The sequence below is a fragment of the Orcinus orca genome, chromosome 3 (genome assembly GCF_937001465.1).
Source record: "Orcinus orca chromosome 3, mOrcOrc1.1, whole genome shotgun sequence".
NCBI classification, from domain to species: domain Eukaryota; kingdom Metazoa; phylum Chordata; class Mammalia; order Artiodactyla; family Delphinidae; genus Orcinus; species Orcinus orca.
This window is the reverse complement of record NC_064561.1, coordinates 137,014,791-137,036,638: the sequence shown is the minus strand read 5'-3', so window position 1 is coordinate 137,036,638 and position 21,848 is coordinate 137,014,791. Positions and strand designations below refer to the sequence as shown.

Below are 21,848 nucleotides of genomic sequence, written 5' to 3'. Positions count from 1 at the left end.
TGCTGCGTTGGGGCAGTCTCATGCACGTGAGGTGTGACCAGTATTTGTGCCTATTTTTGTACAGAATATCCAGGGATCTCCCTCTCTAGCTTCTGAGTGGCAGGGGGTTCCCTTTTCCCAATCCTCTCACCAGGTAGATGAGGTTTCTCTCAAGTTGTTGCTCTAATATGCCTTCTACATAGTTCCCCAAATGGGGCTAATCTTATGTGCAAGCCAGGAGAGAAAAGAGGGGGGAAAGTAACAGGAAGTCACCCCCATATGACTTAAATTTCTTCAAGTTTTATTTCCACAAACCGCTTGCTGTTGTTTACTTTTCAGAGTCCTCAGATTGCTGCTTTTTGTATTTTGCCCAGTTTTTAGTTGTAATTATGGGGAGAGATAAGCCGTAGTGGGCTTTACTCCATCTTGATCTATCACATTTTTGTTTCTAATTGGCATTTTAAAATATAGAAATGTGAATTATAAATATCTGTGGCTTAGGTTGTGGCTATGTTTATTTTCTGTTGGTAAACATTATTTGATATTTAAAATAACAGATTCTATAATTGAAGAAGCTTGCTAATTTTAAATTTGGAAGAATGTAAAGCATCACTTTTGGACAAACAAAACATAAACAGACCATTCTTACCTGTATTATTCACTTGGTTAACACAACTGATTAAAATAAACACAGATACACATACAAACCTTTTCAAAGAAAGAGTGTTGTGAATGGCTTTGAAGTACTGGTATCTGTCTTGTTTTGAAATTGGTAAAGTAAAAACTTTTTTTTTTGGCCACATGGCAAAGCCTGCAGGATCTTACCCATGCCCCCTGCAGTGGAAGCATGGAGTCCTGACCACAGGACCACCAGGGAATTCCCAAACTTGAACTTCTAAAACTTGTGGAATATTTGCTTGAATTAGCTATCTTTTTGAAAAATGTAGAAAGGAATGATACATTTTATCAGTACCTTAATTTTTCAAATTATGAGTTATACCTTCTAAATTCATTAGGGCTTTTCCTTTGAAAAACAAGTGAACTTTTTAATTGAAGTATAGTTGATTTAAAATATTGTGTAAGTTTCAGGTGTACAGCAAAGTGATTTGGTTATATATATATATAGAATCAAAAATATATATACATATTTGATTCTTTTCTATTAAAGGTGTTTACAAGATATTGACTGTAGTTCCCTGTGCTATACAGTAAATCCGTGTTGTTTATTTTATATATGTTAGTCTGTTAGTCCCATATTCCTAATTTATCCCTTCCTCCCTTTTCCCTTTGGTAATCATAAGTTTTCTATGTCTGTGAATCTGTTTGTTTTGTAAATAAGTTCATTTGTACTACTTGTAGATCCCACATGTGATATCATATAACATTGTGTCTTTCTCTTTCTGACTTAACTTCACTTAGTATGATAAACTCTAGGTCCATCCATGTTGCTGCAAATGGCATTATTTCATTCTTTTTTATGGCTGAGTAATATTCCATTGTGTGTGTATGTTTGTATGTATGTACATACCACATCTTTATCCACTCATCGGTTGGTGGACACTTAGGTTGCTTCCATGTCTTGGCCATTGTAAATAGTGCTGCTATGAACATTGGGGTGCATGTATCTTTTTGAATCTGAGTTGTCATCTTTTCCAGATATATGCCCTGGAGTGGGATTGCTGGATCATATGGTAACTCCATTTTTAGTTTTTTAAGGAACCTCCATACTGTTCTCCATATGTGGCTGTACCAATTTACATTCTCACCAACAGTTAGGAGGGTTCCCTTTTCTCCACACCTTCTCCAGCATTTATTATTTGTAGACTTTTTGATGATGGGCATTCTGACCAGTGTGAGGTGATACTTCATTGTAGTTTTAATTTGCATTTCTCTGATGATTAGTGATGTTGAGCATCTCTTCATGTGCCTGTTGGCCATCTGTATGTTTTCTTTGCAGAAATGTCTATTTAGGTCTTCTGCCCCTTTTTTGATTGGTTTGTTTTTTGTGGGGTTTTTTTTGGATATTGAGCTGTATGAGACATTTGTGTATTTTGGAAATTAAGCCCTCGTCTGTCACATTGTCTTGAAATATTTTCTCCGAGTCCACAGGTTGTCTTTTCATTTTAAAGCAAGTGAACTTTTGATAAACGTTTAGTGATTTCATTCACAAAAAGACATAAATTTAGTAATTTCATTTATATAAAGGTTAATTCCTGGTTAAATCATTTAGGGAAGCATGTTTAAGTAAATTTTATTTTTAAAAGATCTGTTGATATATGGATATGCATACTAATTAATGAGCATAATAAAGTTTGAAATGCTTATATGGAGACTGGGAAATAGTTTATTCATGTCCATTGTTATGCCTTTATGATTTTATTTTTAAAAGATACTCTTAAAAGTAAATTTAATTTTTGCACAGAAGAACCATTTAGAGTGGTTTGTTGCAGCATCCATGAATAAAATCTGCTTGTAAATTAAAGTAACAAATTGGTCCTTAAGGTTGTATTCTTTATTGACTTTTGCCCAAAATGTCACACAAGTAGGAAAGTGATTACAATTACCATTTGAAATATCTTTCATCTTTATATGTAACAGTGTTTGGATTCTTTGGTTCAAATTTGTGCTCTTTTGTCCTCTTTACATTAACCTCTATGTGAGATTTGTTGCTTGGACAAGGGAGAATTGCATTATAAAACTGCAGACTTGGGTCCATTTTGAAATGGTTTGTCATTAGCTATTAGGATTGGACACTTGTAAACTTTTAAAAAATTTGCTTTCCTCTCTCCCTTTAAATTAGGTGCTCTGTGGATGTGTATAGTTTTAAATCCCCACTGCAAGTTGGAGCAGAAGGCCAGCTGGCTAAAACAGTTGAAAAAGTGGAATGGTGTTGACGTCTGTCCATGGGAAGATGGAAATCATGGCAGTGAATTACCTAACTTAACCAATGCTCTGCCTCAGGGTGCGAATGCTAACCAAGGTGAGTACACAGTGGTAATCTGCTCACTTTGTATCTACCTAATTGTGCATCTATGTTTATAACACTAACTTACAATAGATTTGGGAAAATTATTTTACTCACTTAAGAACTTGCTATATAACTCACAGACTTAAAATATGTTTTGATATGAGTGTGTGTGTGTGTGTGTGTGTGTGTGTTTTAAGTTTTATGTGAGACCTTTCTATAACTTTTTTTCATATTCTCAGAATACAGATGGGTATAATACTTATATATACTACTAGTATGTGTTAAAATTGCCTATTAATTATTTAGTTTGAATATATTTTTAAAAATCATGGAATGGGTGGGTAGTATATTGTAAAACAAAATATTGAGAGGATTGAGGAGCTGTGTGTTTTTATATCTGTTGGTCAGTTCATATTTGAGCTACTATACAATTTAATCAGTTAAAAATTCCTAGTTTTAGAATACAGCAAGTAAACATTTAATGACTGGGGCTGCAGGAGCATGGGGTGCTGCTGGCATTCAGACCAGGAAAATTCTTTATTGTGAAGGACTGTCTAGCATACTTGTTCCCACCTACTGTAGGCTAATAGTGCCCTCCGGTCTTTGGACAACTAAGAAATGCTCCCAGACATTTTCAGATAGCCTCTTAAGAATCTCAGTCTCTCATTTCTGTATTGGTTTTTGTTTGTTGTTGTTGTTTTTAAGCTTCTCCCTCTCTATTGGACCCACCCATTTAGCTCAAGTCTCTCTCATCTTAAAAAATCTTTCCTTGCCCCCATCGTCCCTGCTAGCTACCACAGAATTTCCTCCTCTCTTTCAGAACCAAATCTTTAAAGTAGTTAACTCTTGCAAATACAAATTTCGTTCACTAGCTCTGTCACTCTTCTTGTGTAAGTTTGTGCTGCTGCTCCCCCTTTTTTGAGAAAACCTGGAAGACTTTAAAGTTATGATAGATGCAAGGTGGGAGTTAAATGACATCAGAAGGATTCAGGAATCGAGACTGTCATTCTGTTTTCTGGCCCCATCTGGAGTTGGTACTCCTAGAAAGAGCTGGACAATGTGCTGAGAATGAAATGTGATGTTAGCATAGTATTTTCAGTCTCTACAAAGAGAGAAAATAATATGTATTACTCCATAGGGACTTGTCCAATCAAAAAGAAGTTTCAGGCCTTGGGAAAGATGATTGTCTGGCTCTCCTTTGTCTAGAGATATTTGCCTTGGGAATTCAGTATTTGAAATCTGTCGTATCTTTATTGCCCATGATGATTTTATTTAATAACTTCAAAGAAAATAAATCTACCCCTTCCTTATACCCCAAGTTTTTTTCCAGAAGCTCAGAATTTTCAAGTTTAACAATTAAACATTTATTCTCTTCTATTGCTAGAAAAAGGTATGCTTACGTCTCCATAGGCAATAAATTTTTTTTAACTTTATTTGGAGTTTTCTCTGTGTTTCACTCCCCACCTGCTTTTTTGTGACTGCCATCCTAACATTTTACAGTTTACTTTTTTACTTTCCATTTGGTTGCTTTCCCCTTGGTTAAATATGAATATTTCAGAGGCTTTAGAAAACTCTTAGGAAGTGGTCCAGCCTCCAGAAAAAAAGAGTTCATTTCATTTATGGTTTGGCCCAGGGATATGAAGTCAGGACTAGTTTCTAAGGGCAATATTTATAGCTGTTGTGCCTAAAGGCACCAGGGCTCCTCCTTTTAGCAGAACACCCACATTCTCCAGAGGGGCTGTCGGAAGAGACATCCCTACAGAGGGGCTCGGGTGCTCAGCCTGCAGTACTTCTGCTGGAGGGCTGAGCGGGCTGGCAAAGGGAGAGCCTTTGGTGACAGCAGAGCCCAGCAGCCATGCCGCTGGGCAGCGAGTGCATGTGGTACAGACCATGGGCAGAATTGCATGTGTTTGCACATCAGAGTGAAAGTGAAGCACAAATCAGGCCCTGTCTTCGCTGAGATTATTTGTTAGAATTAACTGACAACATTAGAATCCACACCCTTAGAAAGAGTAGTGTGTTTGTTTTTTAAATATACCTGAATGAGAGCCTTTTTAAAACTTTTTTGGTTAAAAAACTAATATTATTTTATACTTGAAAATTTTTTACAGATTAGTGGTTATCGGTTATTTATTTACTTATTTTGGCTGCGTTGGGTCTTCGTTGCTGCGCATGGGCTTTCTCTCTAGCTGTGGTGAGCAGGAGCTACTCTTCATTGTGGTGCGCGGGCTTCTCATTGCGGTGGCTTCTCTTGTTGCGCAGCACAGGCTCTAGGCATATGGGCTTCAGTAGTTGTGGCTCACGGGATCTAGAGCGTAGGCTCAATAGTTGTGACGCACGGGCTTAGTTGCTCCACAGCATGTGGGATCTTCCTGGACCAGGGCTCGAACCCACGTCCCCTGCATTGGCAGGCAGATTCTTAACCACTGCACCACCAGGGAAGTCCCTATGTTTATCGTTTCAACAATTTGGTTAAGATCATCTGTTTCTTTTTTCTGTTATTGCGAAAGTCAAAAAAACACAGATATCTAAGATAAAAATTGACCATAATTTTGATACTTAATCAATTTTTGTTTGTATATCTTTTTAGTCATTGTCTATGTATGTATTTTTTTTGTGTTTCCATGCTATTATAGAGCTTTGTATCTTACATTTTCGTTTAAATACCAATAGTATTTAGTCTTTTTTGTTACAGTTGGTTGTATCAGACCCTTAGAGCTAACCACTGTCCTGGTGTATGTCCTGTACGTTGCGCTATGCTCTTACAGTCACATACAAACATGAAAAGTTAAGATTTTAATTTTTTCAATGGAATCATACCCACAGCTTGCTTTTATTATTGATACCACAGTGGGTCAAACAGACAGAACTCTCATTCTTTTAATAAGTGTATAATAATATGTTGCTTTCTAAAGTCTCCTTTTAATTTTAAATTCTGTTTCTATGATTTGAGTTAAACAAAATAAATGAAATTAGAAAGCCATTTAAAAATACTCGTGTGAGATTTGGACTTTGGAATATTTGATTGATTGACTATACGAAGTCATGGAACCAGTTTCTTGTTGAGTAGGGGTAGATTTATTCTGCTCTGCAAAAAGCCGTGGTAGGTTCCAAAGGCTATTAAATGTAGGGCCAACTCTTCCCATTTGCAAAGTGTCCCTCCGTCTGCTGCTAACAAGGAGTCTGGGCAGGGGCCAGAACAGATACATCAGTGTTTAGGCCTCTCAAATTATGTCATCCATGCATTTTGATATGTCTGCCATTCAAATACAGATGTCTAAGTCCACCTGAGACCAAGCTGAAGTAATGTCTCTTTCTGTTAAAGACCATTCAGAAGCCTTTCAGAACAGCCTAAGTAGCTGAATTTGGAGTGAGGTTATCTGTGTTTTGATCTTGACTGCCATTGCCTGGCCGTGTGACCTTGGCAAGTCACTTTACTTCTCTCAATTTTCAGTTCCATCAGCAGAATAGAGGGGTTGGTCTAGATGAGTTTTCAGAGCTCTTCTTGATTCAGTTGTATTTTGATTTTTATGATTTCCTTTATGTCTGTGCTTAGCCAAAGCTCCAGGGAGAGGAAGATGAAACTTTACCAACTAAGGAAGCTCCAGATTTTCCTTCTCATTTAGTTAAGCCTCAGGACAGTGAGGGGTGATACTTGAGCTAAATAAAGCACACATAAATAAAAAGTTTGTTACCCTGAGTGTCAGCTGAGGCTCTTTCTAAGGTTTCTGCCACAGTTTAAGGTAAGTCTGGAGTTGGGGACCTAAGGGGTGGGAGTGCAGGTAGAATTTGAACGATTTTTTCCAGAAGAACTGAATAATCCCAGAGGTTGGGGTAAAAATATCCTTTATTCCCCAAACATTTCTTTTCTCTGTCAGGTCCTGAAACTTGAACCCTCTTCGGAGTGTGTGCTTCTGCTCTTTTGTGATGCCCTGGCATACACTATGCTGGGGACATCACACCAGTCATGGAACCTGCACAAGAGTCAGGAGGCAGCCTGTAGGGGCAAGGTAAGTGCGCTGGTTTGTTTTGTAGCTATGTTGTGTGGCTTTCTGAAATGTTAAATATATGCATTTATGCCCTTTGGGATATAAAGTGACATTTAATCACTATATCCCAAGAAGCATAATAGTTTTAATTGTGCAAAACCGCACAATATAGTTAAAAAATACAACCAAAAGCACAACCCTTCTGCGTATTTTTAAAGGCTGATTGCATCTTCCTGAAAGGTTCCATGGCTGGTGTCTCATCTCTTGCATAGTGTTTGTGAGAGCTGTTGATCCCATCAGGGCAGTTCACCACAGCACCTCAGAAGTGGGGAGCAGTGAGTTTTCATGTGATTTTTGTGCCGAGTGCCTCCTTTCAGTGTATTTGGCATGGAAACTAGACTTGACGGTTCTTTTTGCAGGATGCCTTTAACCTTAGCTCTGATGGCTGCAGAGTGTTTGTGTTTGATAAAACAAGTGAGTGAATGGTGGCTCTTTGGTCTGATTTGCCTCCTAGTACTTAGGACATGAGAATATTCACCCTTCATCCTTCTGCTTAGGGGGTGCAGGACAATGTGTGTGGGTGTGTTCATGAACATCTGGCCACAGAATGGTATGGTATGACTGATTTATTCACATGTGAACAATAGCTGACACGGCTTTCTGAATTGTGGAAAAAACAGATTCATCGAACAGGCCACATCGGACAGTGTTCACCCGAGCCATCGAGGCGTGCGATCTCCACTGGCAGGACAGCCACTTGCAGCACATTATCAGCAGTGACCTGTACACCAACTACTGTTACCATGACGACGCTGAAAACTCCCTCTTTGACTCCCGCGGGTGGCCCCTCTGGCATGGTAAGTGGCCAAACCGGAAAGACATTTCCATGACTTACTTCTTTGTTTAGTTTCTATAGCATTATTGGAGTGGGAGGAGGAGAGTTGAGGGATTCAATGGGAGATGGATGAATGCTTGGCAATAGGAGTTTTCATTCAAATCCAAGTTCAGAAATGGTTTCTTGTGTCTTTTTAATAGTATTTCAGGGGAAAACATCTTACTATTAAATCCTGTTTTTATAGATATATCTGATAATGGCAACCTTCCCCCCTTAACTTTCTGTTTTAGAACATGTTCCTACAGCCTGTGCACGAGTGGATGCATTACGTTCTCATGGGTACCCCAGAGAAGCACTGAGACTAGCAATAGCTATTGTTAACACGTTAAGACGGCAGCAACAGAAACAGCTAGAAATGTTCCGAACTCAAAAAAAAGGTAAATGTGTGAAGGAGTCTGTTTCCATTGGAATGGGATTCTTGGTGATGATGTCACTAGGTTTTATGCTCTTTGGGGAGAGAACTTTTAAAATTAGAGCCATGGTGATGGCTTTACTCACCACTCATGTGAAATATTTAATAGCTGATCTGTGAGAAATGTTAGGCATCCCCCCACCCCCACCCGTTGAATGTTGTAAGAAATAAAATTTTTTTACAAGTTTCTTATGTTGGTTAATTTTTTTAAAGGGGAGGTTTTTTTTTTTTTTTTTACTGTTTGAGTTATGTCCTATGTCGGAATTATCTAAAATGCAAGTTAGCCAGATATTTCATTTTGTGAAAGAGCATTTTAATTGTGATAGTAAGGGCTCTGGCGGGGGGGTGGGGGGTAGACTGCCTATGTTTGAATCCTGGCAGGAGGTCCCAGCTGGGAGACCTTAGGCATTGACTTGACTATGGAATGGGGCTCGGTTGAGGACCTGTCTCTCAGAGTTGTTGAAAAGATTAAACTAGTTAATTTCTGTAAAGCACTGAAAGCAGGGCCTGACAGAGTGTGAAAGCACTATAAAACAGTTTAATTGTAATAATTTGTACATCAGGACATGATATGTATTTAAAGCGATCAAACAGAACTCCTGGGGACTGCTCTGGTGGTCCAGTGGTTAAGACTTCGCCTTCCAATGCAGGGGGTGTGGGTTCAATCCCTGGTTGGGGAGCTGACATCCCACATGCCTCTTGGCCAAAAAACCAAAACGTAAAACAGAAGCAATATTGTAACAAGTTCAGTAAAGACTTTAAAAATGGTCCACATCAAAAAAAATCTTAAAAAAAAAAAAACTACACTCCAATGAAAGCTAAGGAAAAAAACAGAACTGGATTTTTCAAATTCTGTAAATAACATTCGATGAGCTGTCAACTGACAGGACACATTTAACTCCTCTTTATCTCAGTTTATTAATCTTTTAAATTTTAAATAAGCATTACTTAGTAGTAGTAATTGCAAAAGGGTTGTAAGGTGCATAGGCCCTGATCAAAAGAAAGACATATGTATGCTTTTTCTGATTAATCCGTGCACTTCTTTTTCTTCTGTAGGTGTAAATCTTTTAATTTTTCTTTGTTAGGATTGTTGTTTTTACTCTGGAATTTTATATCTTATTCAGAGAGAAGTAGTTTTAGTTGTGTTTTTTTGCTTATGTTTTTGTTTTATTCCTTGGATGATTTTACACACATCTAGGGTACAGCTTAAAATTATCAGTTGTTGTTGAAGTGGGCTGGAGATTGGAGCGAGTGTTTGTTGTAATTTTTGATATCCTCTATATTGGAAGTATTAAAAATGTTAACATTATCATTTATATGATGAAAGAAAATTCCAAAGTTACCACTGGAACCAAGGAAGGGGGAGCTCAGATGGGATTGGAATGTGATATCCCCAACAATCATTACTTTGTCCAGTTCTTTGTGTTTGTCATATCAACACTGGTTACCAGCTGTATTTACAAAATATGTTGCCTGGCCCTTTGCAAAATTTTTCTGAAATCTCCCTTCCCCTAAACACACACAATCTATGGCCAAAAGACATTTAGTGTTGAAAAGTATAAAAGATTGAAATACTCAGGCTAAGAGAGAGTGAAGTACTTTTTATACTGCACCAGGAGAGCTTGCTCATGATGATTATCAGAGTTTTGAAATTCATGTTGATCTCTCTGAAGAAATGTTTTTAAAATTAGTTTAATTAAAATGTTACAATATCTAAGAAATACAAAGTGTAAAAGTGTTAGTTCATGTAGGTAAGTTGGAACACATGTTAAGATAGACTCCTTTGATTGTCTTTGAGGTCTCTCTCAGACTCATTTCTCTTTTATCCTGCACACAATGAAAACTTTAATTTCAGACTATTCTTTACTAGCACTGCATATTTATATCTTTCCCTACTTTTTGTTTGTCCATATTCAAAGAATAGGTTTTTTGTAACTGTTACAATTCCAAATTGCTGTAACAGTTATTTCTTATGGGGCTAAGGTTAGTAAATGAAGTATCTTGTACATTTTCAATATTATTTGGCATGATATGTCAACTTTTTAAAAAATTGAGATATAATTGACATATAACATATTAGTTTCATGTGTACAGCATAATGATTCCATATTTATATATTTTGAAATGATCACCACAGTAAGTCTATATATAAATATATATGTATGTGTGTGTGTGTGTGTATATATAGAGAGAGAGAGAGAGAGAGAGAGAGAGAGACTTGTTCCTAAGAGTGATGCTCATGTTTCTGCTTTCATCCTGGTTGTGTATATGAAAGCCAGTGACAGAAATTGAAGGGAAAGACCTTTCCAAGGAATCTAGTACCCACCTTCTATAAATTTTAATACATTGTGCCAGGTCATGCTTTATTTTTATGTACTAATAGTTGATAGTCCAAAACAGAAGACTTCTAAAGGAATACTGAACTTGCAGAATGGCTTTTTAGCTATTTACAAGCCAATATTTTTCTTGTATATTTTATATTATATATAGATTTTATTATAGTTTCCTTTAAGAAGGAACCACTATTATTTATAACTTTAGTAAACAGATGTAAAATATTGCATTGTTTATTACAATAATGGAATATACCTTAAAATATTTGCAGCTTTTCTCTCAGCACTCTTAACTTGAGAACTTGAAAGTTCTAACATTACGTGAGGAAAATGAAAAGGATATGTTTCATCCAAATTATATGTTATCTTCTGCTATAGTTCCCCTTTGTGGCAAAGGTCCTCTCTTAAATGACTTACAGATCCACGATAAGGAAGATTTTTATAAGGTGATAGGGGAGTAATTTAATAAATATTCATACGGAAGTTCAAGTCCGACCCAGGGTACAGCTGCCTTCTAGACTCCATTTTAGATAACCCAGTGAGCACTGACTCTGAGAGTACCTTCTTAACGTAGTTGTAGAGTTAGTTATCCAATGATAATTCCAGGGGGACTTAGTTCTCTCTAAAGCCACTCCTAGGAAGTGAGGAGAGTTGTCCTTAGCTTCTCAGGTAAAAATTTAGAATTCATTTTCCTCATACATCATAATTTAATAGTGTAAGTAGTAATGTTAACCTGGTAGCCTGAGCATATGAATTAAATAGATGTTTGAGAGCTGTCTTGGGAAGTTAGCACCATTTATATTGATTCACAGATGAACCTTTAGAACTTAAAACAGTTCACAGGTTGGGGATTTTATGTACTCTTGTTTTTTAATTAAAGAGGAATTTTGAATTGAATTTAGTATTAATTTGTCAGGATGCTGGAAATGGTAAAGCCTTTCTGTCCTCTACTTCTCTCCATGTCTCAATTCCCTTTTCTTACACAGAGCTACCCCATAAAAGCATAACCTCAATAACCAATCTGGAGGGCTGGGTTGGACACCCCCTGGACCCCGTGGGCACTCTTTTCAGCAGCCTAATGGAAGCCTGCCGCACTGATGATGAAAGCTTCCCTGTGTTCTCAGATTTTACAGGTAAAACCATTGACATTTGTCTCATGTGCTTTTTTCCCCTAAACCCTGAATGGCGTTCATCACTGGTCATTGTTTTTCTTCACAGTTTGTTTTATGAATCCATATAGTTAACAGTACTAGCAGTTCGCAGGAAAGGGTACTCACACTTTTCAGGCAGGCTCCTACAAACTGGGAAAAGTCTTAGGGTTGACAATTGGCAGCATGTGTCAAGAACCTAAAAATATTTATTTCCTTCTAGTCAATGATTGTACATCTAAGAATTTATCTGCATTTATGACTGTTTTCCAGCATAAAGATACAAAATAAGGATGTACATCATGTGGGAGGGAAGAAGGATTGTCCCTTCACTACTCCCATGGTTGGATTAGCTTGGAGAGTTAAGCATCTAGCCTGTGGTGGTTGCCTTCATGGATTATGGGTGACCCAAACTCTATCAGGAGGGTGAGGGTATGGTATGACTTTGAATTCACTTTTCTTGGGAGTTGGACAGTTGAAGTTTGTTAAGAATTTCTAATAGAAACACCTTAACAGAGATAAGAGAATCCTCAAAGAATCCTTCTCTTGTGACTGATGACTCTTTGATAACAAAAAGGACCATGGAATTGAGTTACATATATGTTGTATTCTCCACTGTTTTTGTTATAAATTACAACATTGTGATAAAAGTATGGAAATTTTTTTAATGCCAGGCTTTAAAAAATTGATAACTATTGCAGTCATCATGTAATTTTACTCTTGTTTAATTAAAAATTTGTTTACTCTTAGGTATGCTTAGTATCTCTCCTTAGATTTATAGTTTTCTTTGGTGATTCATTTTTAGTGAGAGAAAAATATTTGTAATATTCTATCCCCCAGAACATACACATTTAGTCATTCATGGTCATTTTTTAAAAGATATTGGAAAACTATATACTTTAACCTAAGAAACATGGTTTTCTGGCTTTCTTGGAGTTAAGTCAATAATTTATTTAAGAGTACTAGGTAAAATAGATGGTACTTATCAGGGTACCTGCAAAAGTAGTTTCTGAACTCTGATTTCTTTCGTGACAGAGAATATGGGACAGTGCAAGTCTCTGGAATACCAGCATCTACCTGCACACAAATTCTTAGAAGAAGGGGAATCCTATTTAACGCTAGCTGTGGAAGTAGCCCTAATAGGGCTGGGACAGCAGCGTATTATGCCTGATGGGCTGTATACCCAAGAGAAGGTTTGCCGGAATGAGGAGCAGCTCATTTCCAAGCTTCAGGAAATTGAATTGGATGACACACTGGTGAAAATTTTTCGCAAGCAAGCAGTCTTCCTATTAGAAGGTAGTATGATAAAGAACTTTCTCACTTGTTTAGTCCATTTTATTTAGCCACTCAGCTTTCTTACGTTGGGAGTACACTTAATATGGTGGTTATCTTGATTGGTATGGTCGCTGAGTGTCATAGGCATGTTCACTTTCCAAAAAATAGTATCACTTAATAAAAATGTTCAGATGTTTACATGTTTATCATTTGATTTAGGTGGTCGTGTAAGATAACCTGCTAGAAATGAGCCCCATTTAAATGCCACCAGCTTTAAAAAGGACTGTTTTTATTTAGTCTGTGTTGTTCCTGAGATAAATGCAAGTTTGATATTTAGTGAGTTATTGCTGGTAGCCATATTCCTCTTTGCTTGATCAATTAAGTAATAAAATGGAAATTGGCTGGCATTCCTCCAAATTATTGGCTGTTACGTTGACGTCTGGGTTTTGAACATGTCATTTGCACATGCTGACAAGGGACCAAAGACTGCAGAAGTGAATTTCCACTGCGCTAATTATTTCAGAGAATACATTAGGTATACATTCATCAAAGTAAAGGTTTCATAGAATCACTAAGGCAAAGTCTAGTTTTCTTCTTTCTGTAAGGTCAAGAGCTAAAGGGCCTAATACATTTTGGATGGCATTATTTTTTTTTTAATGTTTTTTTTTTTCTTGAAAAGAATAAGTGTAATTAATGTGGTAGCCTGATACTTTACACAGATTTAGGTGATATCAAATCTTTTAAACTGCTTCTGTCTCTCAAGTACATGTGTGTTATTTCTGTGGATTTCTCTGTGATTAATAGGCTCATACAGTACGGTATCTTCATCTTATATTCAGAATGGCTATATATAGGGAAGGGATTTAGAGAAAATAGCATTTCAAAACTTTTTATATGTCCAAACCTAAAGATCTATTTGAAAAAAATATTTTCATTAAATATATTATACATTTATGTGTTTTAGAAGTGTACCTTAAAGGGGAAATATTCTTCTGAATAAAACATGCTTAATTTTGGTAAAAATTCCTAATAATTTTTGAAGCACTCTCCTGAAGTTTTTTTCCCTAAAGATAAAAGCCCATCTTGACAAATTTCAAATGATCTTGATCCTTTCATTACTGTCTTAGTTTCCTGTCATATATTTCCTTTTGATATAAGCAATATCATTAGCCATAAACTTTTCTATGCTGGCTCTTAGTTAACTCTTGGTAACTGCCTTATGATTTTCATTATACTGAGGGAAAAGATGAGGATGTGTGGTTTTCAAAGTTGATAGTGTTTGATATCTGTTCATCACTTACCTTTTTAAATGTCTCCGTGTTCATTACTCATGAATATTTTTTAACTTTGTCTTAGTCTTTGCTTAGTCCATACCTTCCCATTAAACATTTTAGTGAGAACTGTGCTCTGTAAGGAGGGCTGATGACCCACCCCATGCTCCTCTCTTTTCCCAACCTTGCTAGGCCCCAAAGAGTGGTTGGTGCAGGACAGGAAGAAGTCCAAGGGGAAGCCAAGGGACCATTTCTATAAACTCCAAAAGATAAGCGCTCCATGACTGAGATGACTGCACTGGGCACCAAGGTCTTCATATACTTATACTCTGTGAATTTCAGGGGCAGATTAGTTGGCAGACTCAGGTATATGAAAAAGAGGAAGCAGTAACCCTGTATTTTGTTGCTGAGTGTTAAATCACTTCTGGACACAGTATGGGCACATTGAATCAATTGGCATATTGGAAAAACACTTCTGGGGAACTTAGATTTCAAATTTCAGTTTTTCATTTTTCAGTACACCAGAGTTCAGGCATTACACTGACTATTAATCAACAGATAATTCTGTGATACCTGACTGAATGTTTTGCTTGTTGGGAGGTGTTATGTTGATTATGCATCCTGGCCTTCCCTGCATAGTATAAAAAGGGAGCTTGATGGTACAAGGGAAACACCGAAAGGAAATGGAAGAGAAATGAAGATGGAAAATATACAAGTTTGCTGTAATTAGTCCTTAAAAAAATAGAGTTAATGTCTTAGTGTGTTCAGGCTACCATTAAAAAATACTACAGGTTAGGTGGCTTAAACAACAGAAATTTATTTCTCACAGTTCTGGAGGCTGAGAAGTCCAAGGTCAAGGTGCTGGCTAATTCAGTTTCTGGCGAGGGCCCTCTTCCTGCCTTACAGATGGCTGCCTTCTCCCTGAGCCCTCACAAGACAGAGACAGAGGTCACTCTTTCTGTCTCTTCTCATAGGTCACTAATTCTGTTGGACCAGGTCAAGGCCCCTATGACCTCATTTAACCTTAATTACCTCCATAAAGGCCTTATCTTCCAGTCACATTGAGAGTTGCGGCTTTAACATATGAATTTGGGGGGAGGGCAAACATTCTATAATATAACAAATAATCTGGCCTCACTATATGAACTAAAGGTAAAATTGTAATGCCTTATCAGCTTTTGAAGAATATCAGATCGCTAAAACATTTTTAAATGTCTTAAAGACAAAAAAAAGATTAATAGATTTGATAAAATTAGAAATCTAGGATGGATTTTAATTTGTCTAGGTAAAAAAATAAGTTATTTACATGACTTTCAAAGTACTTTAATAAGGAACAATTCAAAAATACTAACCAAAGAATAAAACAATGAAATTTAAAAACAACTTCTGTTAAAATGATCTAAAATGTATCATGCTCCTACTCAGTGCCCAATTCAGTAACTCCTCTCACCATTTCCTCTGCATTGCATTCTAAACTCTTCACCAGACTTATTTTTCTCATGGAAAACAAATGTATTATGTCCTTTGAGCAGTAGTGTCATGATTCATAATTCTAGAAGTCATGAAACCGATGTTAACCCAAAGGTGACATGGAAACTAATTTATAAAACACTTCACAGTAACTAAACCTCACAGCACCTAAGCGGAAAGTAGTTGAACTAACCACTGTGGTTTCCTTTCAAAATTTATTTTAAAAGTTGGTGTTGTCCTTCTTAGGGTAGCATTCAGAGAGCACACAGGGGAAGTCAGCTCTGCCACCGTGCCTGTCACAACTTACTAAGAGATGAATTTTGACAGTTTAAATATAATTTTACTTTTAAAATTGGTCTTTTGAAGTCCAAATAGTGGTAGAATCAGTTACTTTAATTTTTTTTTTCTTTTGCCTACGGTGAGTATTATTCTGGTCTTTTATTATTAATCCTTTATGAGAATTAATATCTATTTCTGCTTATTAGAAGCAACAATATTTAAAGTCTTTGTATTGGGATTTGTGGTTCAGAATCCTCCCTATCCCTCCCCCTGAAACAGAGAACTCTTTTCTGGAAACCTGGCTTATTTGTGCCCCTAAGACTGACCGGGGCTGGGGCAGTTTCCAAAGTTAAGCTGTAGAGTCATCTGTGTATTTGAAAATCTGGATGCTCAGATATCACACACTGAGATAGGGTCTTTCTTAAATTCAGTGAGGTTTCCTGCTTTGGAGTGTTTATTTCTCTGAAGCAGTTATAATGTGAAAAAGTTCTGCCCCCATAGTTCTGTGATTCTCCTTTTAGCTGTGGCACAGGGAATTGTTCCTGAAGTGAATTTGATATCGTATACTCTACCCTGTAGAATCATTTTACTAAGAATTGTATTCGTTTCTACTATGTCACTTAGATTACATTATTAACTAGATTAGCATTGTTTATAACTTTACATAAAAAATTTAAACTATACTTTACAAGAAGTCTTAGTTCCTTGTTTAGGAATGTAAAATGTGTATACTCTCTTCCTACAGCCGGACCATATAGTGGTTTAGGCGAAATAATCCATCGGGAGAGCGTTCCAATGCACACATTTGCCAAGTATCTCTTCACCTCTCTCCTACCTCATGATGCTGAATTGGCATACAAAATTGCACTGAGAGCAATGCGGTACGTATTCACAGCCCCGCCGGGCAGAGGCAATCCAAATCCCCCACTGGGAAAAATGGCTGTTAACTGACTTCTCATTCATTCATTTTTCTTGTAGGCAGCAGAAAAACTAAAAAAAGCTTCTTGGGTTATGGTGGTGGTGGTTTGTTGGCTTGTTTCGCTTTTGTTTTAAAGTAAGGGAAGAATGGTATTCTTGTCTGCTGTCACTCATGTTCATGGTGGCTTTATCCTGCTTTTTCTTGAAGCTAGAATTTGGGACTAGAGAACAACTTCAGGCCAAGTTTAACCACAAGGCAGCAACAGTTGAAACCTTCCTAAATAACGTAACTGTTTAGAAAAGATTAGATTTTTGAAGCAGTGGTAAATAACACGTATACTTGACTGAATATAATAATTGAGAGAGCCCTTCACACCGGCTGTAATTACACATTCCATCAGTAGCGCAGGAAAGCCATCCTAGCACCGAAACACCTTTATGCTCCACTGGAGGATGAGAGGGGATGGGAGCTGTATCTAGTGTTGAAGCATTGCTATTCAGGGGTCTTCCAGGATTTGTTCTCCTCAGCTTTGTTTCCATCCGCCCCTCGGTCCCTCCTTTTCAGTAATAACAATTAGAACACATTCTCTGCTGCTGACCTTCCTGTTTTCACCCTCCTTTTAAAAAGTCAGTTCACAAAATAATTATTTTTATCACGAATTTGTTCTAGCTGAATATTTTTTAATGAACTCAAGATTAAATTTTTCAGTCTTATATATAGCCTTTTAAACTTTAAGCACCTGAAAGGAATATCTACCTTTCTTAAAACATGAGCTTTTTTCCTTTTATCTTTTTTTTAAATTAACACACTTCAAAAAAATTTTTTTTTATTGTGGTAAAAGTCACATAATATAAAACATACCTTTTCAACCATATTTAACTGTACAGTTCAGTGGCACTAAGTACATTTACATTGTTGTGCAACTCTTTAATTAACACACTTTTGTTCAAGTGCCGATTAGACCCTGTTATTGCCACCTAAAGACAAACCACGTACACACCTAAAAGCTTGAGGTGCTGGAGAACAGTTTGATTCCACAGAAACTTTTCATCGAAGATACTATCTCTGCAGCCAGTGTAATGGATTCAAAAACAATGCCTTTCCTGTATGAGTATAGCTTGTAAGTCACAGGAGGCCGCTTTTATGCAGCAATAGAGTGTGTCTGTATTTGTGTGTGTATATGTGTACCTGTGTGTCATTGTGTATTGAGGCTGACATCCTTTAATTTGACATGCTTTCCTTGGCAACATGAAATCTCATTAACATATCAGAGAAACCTTAAAAGTTCTCTCTTGTCTGTTTTTAAAATATCAAAAAATAAAATAACATAAGCAAAAGTCCCCCACCAAATTACTTTGTACCACTTGGTTTGTATTTTAGAGCACAGTTTTATAAGTACATTCCTATTCCCATTTTGGGAAGCTGAAATGGAAGTTATCAGGTGAAGACAGATGTTCAGCTCTGTACTTACTCAAATCCTAACAATTCTGCTCCTGTGGTAAAGGGAAGGATACTAATGTTATGATGCCACCAGATGCTATTGCTACAGTTACTGTAAAGTTTAAGGGTAAAATAGCTAAGGTTTCTCTGTGGTTCTGGCTTATGTGAAGGTATCCTTCAGGTGGGGAAGCTTGCTTTTCTAACACTCAGAAACTCATTTACGTCCACCCTTGGTTGCTGCCCAGGCAGTTCGTTCACGGGGGACACTAGCAGGGCACAGGGGAATTGTTTTCCACCTCTTCTCTTCTACCTGCCACACGCCCTCAGCCAAAGGATGGCCATGGGAGGGAGGCGGTGTGAACTACTAGAGCATCTCAAGGCAGCCAGGGGAACAGGAAGGAAAAGAGACAGGTAACTTACTTGCTTCTTAGTCTTTCTAGAAAGAGAAGGGAGATACTGAAGAAGGGCATTTTCACAATCATTTTCTCATCTTTCCAGGGACGTTGACTAGTGTGCTCTACAGCAACTCTGGAAGGATCTGCCTGTGAATATAGGGATAGTCTGGGTTTTTAAAAAGCTAAATAGCAACCCCACCAAAATCCTTACTACTTAATTGCCACCATCTATGGCAATGCTAGCATCTCTGTTCCTAGATAAAAGGAAAAGGGAATGAGGGATTTGGCTTACCAGAGCAATAATTGCTGTTGGGTAGGGCCCCAAGCCCAGCATCACACCCTGACCCTGCTAACTTCTCCTGGTCCCCAGCTCTTACTCCACAGTCCCTAACACTGGTGTACTTGAGGGAAGGTCAGTGTTTTGATGATTGTAAAAAAATTATTGCAGTTATAGCTACTCTACTAATCTCTTTGGTGCTTATTTATATTTGAAAGAGACCGCCAAGCATGTGCTTTGTTTCAATAGTTGTTCTTTATTTGTCAACATATTCTTAAAGATACATTGATTAAAATAAGAAATCATGCTGAATTTATGCAAGACTGTCAAGGGACAAATACTTGGATCATTTGCATCCATCATCTCTGATATGATTGATAGAACATTTTCTAACTACAAATTTCTGAAGTAATAAGGAACTAATTATGCAGAAAGTATGAATATATGGAAACAAGTCATTTTTGCTTTACTTTCCTTCTTACTTTGTTTTAATAAGTTAAACTTATTTGTCTCAGCTATACACTGATTCCTAACGGTTGTAATCTCAGTTTTAAATATCCACTTGACTATCAGTTTCTTTTGATTTTTTAATGAGTGATAAGATTCAGAAATTTTACAGTAGGTAAACATTAAGACTTGTGTTTCAAACCTCTCCATTGTTACATGTCTTAATTTCCTTGAATGTTGCCGTTTTCTAAATGATGCTAAAGAAAGGAAACCTCTTAGGGTTAGGCGATGGGCAATTAACGAGGTAACTTTAGCATCCAGACAGCAAAGTGTAGCTGTACCAGCTCTTCCCTCACGGAGGACCTGAACAATCGCTCCCAGCATCTACCTGCTCCTCTGGCTTCTGGGCAGTCCCTGTGGCCAGGGTGATGGACAAGTGGTAACTAAGAGCCGCCTGCCTTGTCTTGTCATTACAGGTTGCTAGTGTTGGAATCCACTGCTCCAGCGGGAGACCTCACCCGTCCACACCACATGGCATCTGTTGTTCCCAACCGGTACCCTCGTTGGTTCACTCTAAGCCACATAGAATCCCAGCAGTGCGAGCTGGCATCCACTATGCTCACTGCAGCCAAAGGTACTGGGTTGTCCTGAGGCCTCATGATTATTTTGTTAGTTTGCCTTTTTATTTTAAGGGTCGTGTTTTCCATCAGATTCTCAATAATGGTGCTTATGTTGTAAGGGATCCTTTTCTTTAGATGTTAGCTTATGAAGCAAAACAGGTGCTACTCAGTTGAGCCGGCATTTTCCTCATTTAACTGCATCATTAAACTTGCTGCTGGCAGAGTTTGGGTTTAGTTACCATGCCATGTAAATGGTGGGTGAGCTTCAGAGGCAGATTAAATTCTCTCTGAAATATTCACCAGAAATAAAAAAGCAGGAACCTGAGAGAACTATTTGCTATCTCATGTTGGTTCTGGTTCACGTGTGCTTTTAGTCATGAGGGTGTGTCTCAGTGTATCTTTTTCCTGAAGCCGGGATTCATAGATATGCAATAACCTTGGGACACTTAGTTGTAACATCTGTGCCATCCGTGAACATTTCATGTAAAGTAAACTTGTACTTTGTGTTTTGTTTTGTTCCTTTTTTAACTCCGTGTGTGTGTGTGTGTGTGTGTGTGTGGTTGTGGTTGTGTGATTTTTGTTGTTGTTGTTTTGCTTTGCCTTGCTTTGATTTGGTTTCCCCTTGTTCGTTGCAGGCGATGTTCGGAGGCTAGAAACAGTATTAGAATCCATCCAGAAAAACATTCACTCCTCATCCCACATCTTCAAGCTTGCCCAAGATGCATTTAAAATAGCAACTCTCATGGACAGTTTGCCAGACATCACTCTTTTGAAGGTGTCTCTGGAGCTGGGCCTGCAGGTATGTGACTGTGGTCTTTCCTGGGGCACCAAGGACTGCTAAATAAAAGCATCATCCTAGGGTGTTGCTGTTTGTTTGGATTTTTTAGTGCAGGTACATGACTCTGGTGCACAGATCTCCTAGACTTCAGGAGTGCACTGGGCTTCGCAGTTGTGGTCATTCCCACCTGAACCAGACTGCTGCCTCATGTGTAGGACAGTACCTTTAGAAGCCCTGTTTGTGTCTTTCAATAAAAAATCATCTTCTGTACTAGAGCCTTAACATCACTGTTTCTCCTTTAATGAATTGAAGAAGAGTTCTTCCTATACATGGCTTAAATATAGCTCTCGTGTATAATAACGATTCATTTGTTAGGGTTAAATTTTTAGAGGAAGTACGGATATGTACTGATGTTCACATTTTCATAATAGATGGACAGTTCTGACTCCTTTTTTATAACCCTTAGAAAATTAGGGTAAAGGAAGAGGGATTGGGCCGGGGTCCAGTTTCAGCTTCAGCAGGCCTTAGATATATTACCAAGGACATTTTGAGTTAGTCATGCAGATAGATGTTTGCTTCCTTATAGTATCTGAAAAGATTATTGTATAAACCAGGAACTGAAGTTTATATTTCTACTTTTCTCAGGGAATCTCTATTAACATTTGTGTTTTTCCCTCCATAAAAAGCAGTGAAAGAAATTGTCATCTTCTAATTTTCTAAAGTATGGGGACTAGAATGCCCCAATTAGATGATTAATATGGTTTTCTAGTTATGGCTTCTCCTTAACAGTGATTAATAACGTTAAAGAATTAGACTGTAGAAAAACGCACTTGCCACTTACAGTACTCTACAAGCAGAGGGCATGGGAGATTGCATTTAAGCTATACAATGACATTTTAGAAGTTTTCTTTTAAAAAATAAATTCTTGTTGTTTGGCTTATTTTTGTTATCAT

General features: G+C 37.5%; 1 protein-coding gene and 1 long non-coding RNA gene across 2 annotated transcripts in view; one reads left to right on the top strand and one right to left on the bottom strand.

Moving 5' to 3' along the window:
- The window catches only part of ZSWIM6 (zinc finger SWIM-type containing 6), a 204,215-nt gene that overhangs the window by 176,651 nt on the left and 5,716 nt on the right, over window positions 1-21,848 (top strand). Inside the window, exons 5-12 of the mRNA XM_049707901.1 lie at window positions 2,780-2,959; window positions 7,617-7,793; window positions 8,062-8,208; window positions 11,563-11,709; window positions 12,760-13,020; window positions 16,765-16,900; window positions 19,974-20,131; window positions 20,753-20,916. Coding sequence (XP_049563858.1) covers window positions 2,780-2,959; window positions 7,617-7,793; window positions 8,062-8,208; window positions 11,563-11,709; window positions 12,760-13,020; window positions 16,765-16,900; window positions 19,974-20,131; window positions 20,753-20,916 — 1,370 coding nt within the window. The remainder of the gene's footprint in view (window positions 1-2,779; window positions 2,960-7,616; window positions 7,794-8,061; window positions 8,209-11,562; window positions 11,710-12,759; window positions 13,021-16,764; window positions 16,901-19,973; window positions 20,132-20,752; window positions 20,917-21,848) is intronic.
- Window positions 15,069-21,848, bottom strand: part of LOC125963985 (uncharacterized) — a 58,225-nt gene continuing 51,445 nt past the window's right edge. Inside the window, exons 2-3 of the long non-coding RNA XR_007476434.1 lie at window positions 18,799-18,920; window positions 15,069-15,198 (exon numbers count right to left, since the gene is read on the bottom strand). This is a non-coding gene — a long non-coding RNA (uncharacterized LOC125963985). The remainder of the gene's footprint in view (window positions 15,199-18,798; window positions 18,921-21,848) is intronic.